The sequence below is a fragment of the Papilio polytes genome, unplaced genomic scaffold (genome assembly GCF_000836215.1).
Source record: "Papilio polytes unplaced genomic scaffold, Ppol_1.0 DF822622.1, whole genome shotgun sequence".
In the NCBI taxonomy this organism is placed as follows: domain Eukaryota; kingdom Metazoa; phylum Arthropoda; class Insecta; order Lepidoptera; family Papilionidae; genus Papilio; species Papilio polytes.
This window is the reverse complement of record NW_013526582.1, coordinates 350,313-360,489: the sequence shown is the minus strand read 5'-3', so window position 1 is coordinate 360,489 and position 10,177 is coordinate 350,313. Positions and strand designations below refer to the sequence as shown.

Here is a 10,177-nt window from a genome sequence, read left to right as displayed (position 1 = left end):
GCATAAACGTCACGTCCCTAGCTGACAGCCGTCAATGTCACTAGAAGTATGGATAGATTGGCGCGTAACTTGAGTCTGGACGAGAAGTATTGCTCTGAGTTAAAAGCGACAGTATCAATTAAATAAGTTGTCTAATACTACTCACTTAAAGTGTACATAAAACTAAGAAATAATTATGCAACTAAGCAGTGATATAATTTAATTTAAGGGATTGCTGTGTTTTGATAATAAAAAAAGCATTAATTTTTATCTGTTCAATGACGTTTATCATAGACTAAATATGACTTCTTATTCTAATAGAAATGCTAACAATTATAAAACAAATTGCTATCTACTTGTGTATTTATCTAAAACATAAAAAAAATATTTGAAATAGACATCGCTTTTGACTTTTGCTGTGCATTATTAAAAAAGCAATTATTATTTAACGATGTTTGTCATAGATTAAGTATGAAAGTGAGTGACACATCATTTAATACCTACGATATTACAAGTCGTTTTTAAAAATCGATACACTTATTTGGATTAACAAGAAAAAAATTAGAAAAACAGTAAAGTCAAATAGTTTAAAGTACAATTTTCCTTAAGCTAGCAACGAAGATGACGGCAAAGATGGACGTCTTCAGTATTTCAGCATCTAAAAACATTTCACATAACATTTATTTTTAACTCTACAAATGAAGAAAAAATGTTACGATATCGACTAGTACGAGATATAAAATATAACCTCTAATTACAAGGTAGGCGTTTGTGAAGTATTCAATGTAAAAACTTTACGAAAAATAACCTTAATAATTTATAGAAACATCTTTTGGAAAGCAGGCGAATGTTTAAGCACTGTAGCGCCTACACCGGTACAAACACAACAACACAAGTACAAGTTTCCTTCGACTTCTATGAACATTAAACCTAGAGCTCGGTTTAAACAGTTACAAGAAATCTGTCTATCACTGGTATATTCCAACTGTAACTCACCACTGCAAGTATATTCACGTTCCCTGTAACCACTCTCAGCATCACAGAGACAGATCTTGTCCTGTGGTGTCAGGACTCGGAGATGTGGCTGAGCGTTGCCGGTGATGTTGGGCGTACCGCACACCAATCCGTCATTACATTCGTCGCTGTTAGCGCAAACGTGGTAGAGAACTGAAAGATAATAAATTTTATCTGTTAATTATACGATTACCTGTATTTGAATTTAGAAATACAGTTTGTGAAATTGACGGTGTCTTTAAGCTTCATTCGTTTGAACAGTTTGAAATGGAAGACAAGACAATGGAATAAAAGACAAGATTGTATGAATTGAATTAAATAAAACCGTTTCAGTATCGAAGTAGAATAAAATAAATACTATTACTAGTTTTACTACTAATCATTGTATTTGCGTGTCCACGCTAATACGTCATTTGACTCATTTAATATTTCTACCAGAACAAATCCATTGTGTAGCTTTGCGACCATTTTTATTTTAACTCGATTTCCTCGCAATGACCTTGTAATAAATCCTTCGATCACAATCTTGATCTATGGTTTTTTTCCCGCGCAAACGACTTTGACTTTCGGCCAATTTGAGTTATAAACGTCAAATCGTAATCGTTTATTTCATCTAAACATGAAAGTTAGCCCTTGTTCGTAATTAGTTTGTTATTAAATTTATAAATGGAGAGAAAAATGTTACTGTTTTACGTGTTTTTAATCTCTGTCTGATGCTATTGGTTGGTTTTAAATGTAACTAAGTCACGAATGCCCTTAATTGTTTTATATGGATGTAATTTTTGTTTTAATTTGCTTTTATCTGCTCTAAAAACTATATACATAAATTGGGGAAATGCATGTTAATGTTGCTTTTTTTTCTTAGCTTTCACACTCAAGTGTAGCACTGACAAGTTTAAAAACTTGGAAACCAAATCGCATAAGAACTACAGAAATATTGAATAGAAAGTTTTGGGAGAAGGATCAGGAAGTAATAGTGTCTTTCATTTGGAGTAGTTTAGGCAGAAAATGAAATGAAAAAAGGCAAAGTAACCTTACAATTGTGCCAAAAGAAATCAACTATTTTATTAAACTTAGTCAAACATTAGTATGATTTAACATATTTTTCATTTTAAAATATCGCGAGTTGGAGTACAATTAAAGTAAATGCGCGCAGTTATTGTAATTAATAACCTAGACTGGTCATAAACCTGACGCCATGTTGGAAAGGTCACTGGTTATTGTGAATATTTTTGTTACAACTTCTTGTAAAGAACTTGAGAAAATTGCAACATTTTTAATAGTTTTAAACAAAATCAAAACTAATTTTATGATCTTTTAGGATAGTATTTTTCAATCTTTCCACCACACATGAAAGGGGAAGACAATTTGGCGGAGGATGGGACGCATAGATAGGGGAATAATTTTTGTGCATCACCTCCTCTGCCTTTTAAAGGTACGCAACGCATCTGCAATTGCGAATGTCTGTGGGCAAAGATCCCTTCGGTATTTCAACAAATTATGGTGGCTCATTTGTCACCTTATAATAATAAAAAAACAAAGTGGAACTATAAATGGATAAAATGAAAAAATAGAGCTCTTTTTAACTAAGCAAAGCCATTATAAAGAAGATATGAGAATATATCTTATATGATTGTTACTTACGCTTAGATTGAGCTTCGCATTGTCCGTTCAATGGCGGAGAATTGTCGCCGCAAAGGCATCTTGTCACAGAGTCGTAGTGAGTCCGAACGCACGAAGAGCTGCTGATACCAGCGCATTCCGCTTGACGGGAACACGGACGTGCTGGAACATGAAAGAATTATCTTACATATTTATTAGGCTAACTACACTTTGACACATAAATATTTCTTTGTTACTCTATGAAATACACTCTATTCTCAACTACTCTATGTAACAAATTGTCAATATGTCAGTTCGTTTTTTAAAAGTTTTGATAAAAGTTATTTAGACTTTCGGTTACCATGACAACATAACCTAAATGTTTTTTATGGAAAGAAAATTACGCGATATTAACAAAACTGAAAAGGTCATCGCGGTAAAAAAGACCTGAAAATAATTTCGAATATCACATTTACAACACAGATTACGACGCATAAATTTGCCGCGCTTTTTAACTGTCATTTTTTTAAATGTCAGATGCCGTGAACTTTCTGCCAAGATACTGTTCGCAAATCATTTGCATAACAATTATCTTTATTATTTCTTTTAGCTTTCCAACTTTTCTTATCTTTATACATTTCAGCTCTAAAAGGTCAGTATGTTAAAAATAGAACGAAATTCGGAAAAGTTATCCGCAATTTTCCGAAGTATAACTTTTCCTCGTTAAAAAGAAATCAAGATGATAACAACAAAGTTTCTAAACGCAATACAAAATTTGAACTTTCTAAGATTTCATCAAATTTTACCTTTACACTAAAATGTTTTATTTTGCAGTAAAAGTACGTGGAATTCAGATTTAGGAACTGTCCCACCAAATTGTAAAGTGTCAATGCAACGTGTAAATATCGAATTTTGTTCCCTTATCTGACAGTAACGTCATTGTTAAGTTATCAAAGTCTCTATCAGCCAGTTATGGGACAGACCCTTGGTCTAGTTTTATAGTTCTTAAAAATGCAATTTACTGCGGCATCATCTGCTGCGGCGGCGTGCCAAAATGCCCCCCAATGATATTTCCGCCAGTATCAGGTCTTTCTAGACCCACCAACACTGGAATATATTATAGTGGTACAACTTAGTGGAAACATAATGTATACATTCTATGTAATATATACACCTGAGATAATCGTTTCACACTGGCGAGAGGGATAGTTTTCTTCGTCCACACCAGCTTTAGTACCGCGTCAGGCCGATATCGGCCTGTTACACTGTTACACAGTGAACATGTTACTTCAAATGCAATTATTTATTTTTATTTTTTGGCATGAGAATTTTTTTTAAAACTGGCCCCTTGCTGGCCACAAAATAAAAATCATTTCAACGTCACAAAATGCCAGCAAACTCGCGTGCCCGAATATGCAAATATAGCAGCAGGCATAATAAATGATAGCCCGTACAAAGGTTAGCTTGAAATGGGGCTTTTTACCTTTTTTATAGAGGAAAGAAATAGGCACTAGCTAACGTAAATATACTTATTTTTATAACTGTGTTTAGTCTATGTAAATGACGTCATTTCCCGCGCATGCCACGAAAAAAGATTCGAATTTGAAAATTTAAAATCCGAACATTGTTAATTTTGACGTCGTATTTTGTTTTTGAAATTTTATCAAATCGGTATGTTTAAGTAATAACACCGTTTTAAAATTTCTTTTATCATTAACCTAAATGTAATTTTCTAGTCTGAAACACCAAAGAAAAACTTAGTCCAAAATTAATTCTCACTATCGTTGCATTAGTGTTTTAACAACTGATAAACCAAAATACACTTTCCTACATTGGTTTTAAGTGCAAATTAAAACAACATTGTAGCTAATTTGAAATTCCTTTACAGATAAAACGGTGGCTACCAACACGAAAGGGTAGAAAACCATCCGAATAACGAAGACCTCTATACTGTAGTTAACACAACTGTTCTAAAGGTCTATGTTAGTTGGATGCATAAATCTAACACGCTTCCGTAGTGAAAATATCGTAAAGCGCCATCTATTAGCATGGATCTGGGTTAAGGCGACTGGAAACGGACCACAGATTGTTTAGTGGTAAGTAAAATACGTAGATTAAAAATCAGATAAAACATAATAATTATTTATAAATATTACATCTTTTATACGTTTCTTTATCTTGTATTAACTGTAATTTAAGGCTAAATATTTTTCCCTCCAAAACCATCATGATTTTCCGTGATTTTACGCAAAGTTTATTGATATTTTTTTTAATTTTTATACTCTTCATATTAATTTACAAAACAAAACAATAATTTTGTGTGATTATATCTATACTATTATAATAAAACGTAAACACACACTTCATTGTTGCCTAAGATGTCAGCAATTACAGCATATTTTTCAATAATTCTTTTTTTTAATAAAAAGCGATACACTTACGTCACGCTTTAGGCTTTATATTGTCATGCCATTAAACTTAGCGGGTAAATTTTTTGGATAAAAACCCTGAGAAAGACACCATAAATTGCTGCCAACATCAAGAAAGCAAAGTTGCCATCGTCATATCATTTTGACATTTGCAATTGATAATTTGACACATGCAAACAATAAAATCAAATTTTAATAATTTTACGCGAATGAAGTCGCATGGGAACAGCTAGTAATATTTTAGTTTCTCGTCGTAATTACAGAAAAAAAAATTATCGTTAAAATCAAGTTTAAACAACACTCGTCATAAAATTTTACACGAAATTTACTTTTAAAAAAGTGAAAATAAAAGCATTACGTTTAGCCATCTAAACTAAAACATTTTTAATTTGGCTTTCAGCCAGTAAAATAAAGATTTTAATTCAATGTAGATTCATTACTTAATTGTTACTATACTTTCAATTGTCAATTGTTATGGTAAAAATATGGAAACCCTTACGTAGAAATATCACTGCATACCTTGGCTGACACCGACATTAAAGTAAAAATAATTGTACAATATAGACATAACACTTACAATAAGGTAGGTTTACTATTTTCAAGGAATTATTTCGTTACTTTTTAGTGTACTGTTTTTTTTGAGAATATTTTGTTTTTGGTGTATTTTGTTTTGTTTTTAGTGCATTTTGTTTTGTTTTTCGTGTATTTTGTTTGGAAGTCGGTTTTGTTTTTCTCATAAGAATAGGATGGGAAGGGAACGTAGATTTGATAGTAGAAGTGACGCATAAGAAGGAGATATAACTATACTCTTTGTGTCTCCTCCGTCGATTAATGGTAGCCAACATCCACTATTGCGAATGTCTATGGCAGTCGGTTCGCCATTTTGTATAAAAAATGCATCATGACATAAAAAGATTATAAAAAAATTTGCGCTACAGAATATGTGAACAAAAACGCACACGTATTATTCATATAAATATTATAAATGCGAAAGTTTAGATGGATGGATGTTTGTTACAGTTTGTAGCCTAAACGGCTGAACGGATTAGGATCAAATTTGACATAGATGGAGAACGTTGTCTGGAAGAACACATAGGCTACTTCAATTTTCTTGTCATTAGTTTTGATTGTTAATGATTGGTTTTCGTTGTTCTCGTTTGTATTTTTTTTTTGTTCAAGTGTATTATGTTGTATTGCGTTGCAGTGTGTTTTGGAACTGATTAAATGTGTATTATTATTATTATTATTACTTACTTTTGTTTTTTTTAATTCCACGCGGACGGATTCGCGGGCGAAAGCTAGTTAACTGATAAGCTAGAAAACCATAAAATATTGTATTCGTACAAGTGTAAACTAGCCTAACAACTAAATTGCTTGAAATCGTAACATAAATGCAGAGATTGCTCAATTACTGAAATTATTTTATATTGCATGAAACCGTGTTAGATATTTAAAACGCGAGTTCTCGATATAACGTGTAACAATTTCATTGTGACAGTTATTTAGTTTTTGAAACTAACTAACATTATAAATGCGAAAGTTTAGATGAATGGATGGATGTTTGTTAGAGTTTGTAGCCTAAACGGCTGAACGGATCTTCATGAATTTTGGCATACATGTAGAGGATAGTCTGGAAAATGGGCTACTTGGTTATGTTTTTTAAATACCACGCGGACAGAGTCGCGGGCAAAAGCTAGGGAATATAATAAATGCGAAAGTTACGATGGATGGATGTTTGTTAGCGTTTGTAGCCTAAACGGCTGAACGGATCTTCATGAAATTTGGCATACACGTAGAGAATAGTCTGGAAAATCATATAGGCTCCTTCGTTTTGTTTTTTTTAATACCACGCGGACGAAAGCTAGTATTAATATTATAAATGCGAAAGTTACGATGGATGGATGTTTGTTAGCGTTTGTAGCCTAAACAGCTGAACATATCTCCATGAAATTTGGCACAGGTTTAGAGCATACTCTGGAAGAACACATAAGCTTTATCCCGGGAATAGTTACGATTCCCTTGGGATTAATTAATTTAGTTTTTTATGTTTACTCGATCATTCTGCAACGGTTCAACATATCTTATAGAAATGTGGCACAGATATAAAGTCTGGAGTACACATGAGATAAGGTTCCTCCCCGAGAATTGTCCGGTTCCCGAGGGATACGTAGCTTTTTGTTATTTATAAAATTCGTATGATTTTACCACGCGGATGAAGTCGCGGGCAACAGTTAGTAGAAAACATTTAAGACTGGCAGTACAAAGAAACAATGTATTCAAAAATAAAAAAAACAAAATTCTTTAATGTGAAGTGGCTCCACGGATAAAACTTTTGCCTTTTAAAAAGTTAGCGTGTACGTCATACGTTTTCGCGCCATTTTTTGCGTCATGTCAAACGCGTATAGAGCGCATAGTTATTGCTCTGGCCATTTGAATATTTCCAAGGGAAGTATGCTAATTTCGCATGCATGTGCGCAGTTTGCCTTCCTCGGAAGCAGTCTTCTAGCCCTTTATTTTCTTTCTGTATATACGTTTCGAATAAAAATGTAAAATCCGCGCCATATTGTGACGTCATACATCAAAACAAAAATGTTTATATAGCTTTCTAAGACTGCGTCCGCGTGGAACAAAAAAACAAAAGTGAGTAGCTTATGTCTTCTTCCAGACTATCCTCTACATCTATGCTAAATTTCATCGAGATCCGTTCAGCCGTTTAGGCTGAAAACTGTAACAAACGTCCATCTAAATTATCGCATTTATAATCTTAAGTAAGATTAACCGAATTATTTTAAATTAAGTATTTTGTATTTTAGTCATGTTTCTGCTGATTTTCGCGTCTTATCTTGTTATTTGAATTTTAATAGCTACTTTTTTAGACATATTTGAGATTATAAAAAAACGAATACTATAACAAATTGTTGCCAATAATAAAATTTAAAAAGCATAAAAAAATAATAGGATTTTTCTGTGATATAAATTCCTTTAAAAACATTTATAAATACATTTAGAAGTTGTCAATCATCATCCACTTGCCTTTATCCCTTACGGAGGGTCGGCACAGTATGTGCTCCATACATCTCCATCAGCCATATCTGAATCCACTCCTTTCTAAAGCATATCCTCTTTCACACAATCCATACCTTCGTCGGTCTTCCTCTACCTTTGTAGCCATCATTCAATCTTAACACTTTCTGGTTTATGTCCCCATCGTTTCGTCGCATAACGTGTCCATACCACACTAACCTTTTGCCTCTTAATTTAGAAGTTGTCAATATATTTCATGAACAAAACTCACGATAAAAATCTAATCTGTATTTTATTATTCACGATTTCATTAAGTAATACATTATGTAGATGTTTTGAACATAAAAAGGATTCGTTTAACATAACGTTTTATTGTCCGCCATCTTGTCATTGGTACAGCATGGTACTGACTAATGAAAAAGGCGGGAATGTTCGTAATATTGTTGTTGATTTTATCAATCACTAGCTGTTCCCGTGCGGCTTCAGCCGCATGGAATAATATAAAATAATAATAAAATATATAAAAATTTTATTTTATTGTTTACATGTGTCGAATTATCAATTGCAAATGTCAAAATGACATGACATGACAAACCTTAGCAATCTTTCTTTCTTGATGTTGGCAGCAACTTATGGTCTACCCCACATTAGGGTTCTTATCTAAATATTTACCCCCTTAAGTTTAATGGCGTGTAAATATATAGCCTAAAGCGTGACGTAGGTGTAGGGATTTTTATAAAAGAAATAATTATTCAAAAATATGCTATAATTGCTGACATTTTAGGCAACAAAGAAGTGTGTGTTTTTCGCTTTATTATAATAGTACAAATGCGAATGTTTTTTTTTTATATTAAATGGGGCAAACGAGCGGCGTGTACACCTAGGTGGTCAACGACGCCCATGGACATCCGCAACACCAGAGGAACTACAGATGTTTAGACGAATGGATGACAGTAATCAGATAGCAGCAACCGATCAAGTCGAGGTTCGGCCCTCTCGGGCGCCCTTGAATCGGAATGTTAAACGCGTATTGCAACCCAAGCCGAGGTCCCCTCTCGGGGCCCCTTGCGCCTAGTCACTCAATGGAGCGTCCACCGAAGCGATCTAAGAGCTCGGTGGCCTCCCAATCCGGTAATAATAACGAAGTAACGGCTCGTGCCGAGACTCCTAAAAGAGCCCTCGAGCTTAGTTACTCATAAACAAGGTTTAGGCTAAGCGCCATGCGCTCGGCCACCTCAAGCCCGGTGAATCTGTAAATGGCTCTTCAAGGCAAATGGCCATTCACAAAAAAAAAAACGGATAGATGTTTGTTACAGTTTGTAGTTTAAACAGCTGAACGGATCTCAGATAAATTTGGCATAGACGTAGAGAATAGTCTAGAAGAACACATAGACTACTCACTTTTTTGCTACGCGGAGTTGCGGACGAAAGCTTGTTTAATTTGAAGTTTGTTATACGTATCCAATGGTTACGTTAACCATCAAATACTTTTCATATTTCGATCATTATTCAAAATGTCGGACCGTTACGAAGTTGATTGATTACACTAAAAATAACGCGTACTAAATGTTAGTAATTAACTTTATACGAAGTATAACTATGTATAACTGTAGTGTGTCTAAATAATTTAGATTAGTTTGACAATTCATTTCAAATTCAGTAGGGATGGGTTGTGTAATCAGTCATGAATCTTATCGATATTCGATTTTTATTCTTTTAGAAGTTGGAATCGATAGATTTATAGTTATAACTTATGAAAAAAACATTGTTTTCTCAAATTAATAATGACCGTAACATAATGAGAGTAAATAAATGTTTATTACTACTACAGCCGTACGTAATCGAATTGGATTTCGCTATTATTTCTGCCATCGCTGAATTCTCTACACTATAATCAATACTAGAAATGTCCTCTACATTAGTTAATAAGACAATAATAATTTTGGTTCAGTTCGATAATTATTTAAACCGAATATGGATAATTCAAAATTGTTCGCTGCGTGTTTCGTCACTACGGTACCTGTCTATTTACGTTAGACTTCATACAAATAGAATTCAATACTTCATATGCGTCATTCATCAAACTAATCTATCTTATTTACACAAACTATAAAACATTTTATAGAATA

At 33.4% G+C, this 10,177-nt stretch overlaps 1 protein-coding gene and 1 long non-coding RNA gene across 4 annotated transcripts in view; one reads left to right on the top strand and one right to left on the bottom strand.

The window, feature by feature from the left end:
* Positions 1–256: 256 nt before the first annotated feature.
* The window catches only part of LOC106105968, a 16,611-nt gene continuing 6,690 nt past the window's right edge, over positions 257–10,177 (bottom strand). For both annotated transcript variants that reach the window (XM_013286483.1, XM_013286482.1), the window contains 3 exons: positions 2,638–2,778; positions 976–1,146; positions 257–637 (listed from right to left, as the gene is read on the bottom strand). In XM_013286483.1, coding sequence (XP_013141937.1) covers positions 567–637; positions 976–1,146; positions 2,638–2,778 — 383 coding nt within the window. In that variant the 3' untranslated portion in view covers positions 257–566. The remainder of the gene's footprint in view (positions 638–975; positions 1,147–2,637; positions 2,779–10,177) is intronic.
* LOC106105969 overlaps positions 4,266–10,177 on the top strand; it is a 25,057-nt gene continuing 19,145 nt past the window's right edge. For both annotated transcript variants that reach the window (XR_001225769.1, XR_001225768.1), the window contains exon 1: positions 4,266–4,691. This is a non-coding gene — a long non-coding RNA (uncharacterized LOC106105969). The remainder of the gene's footprint in view (positions 4,692–10,177) is intronic.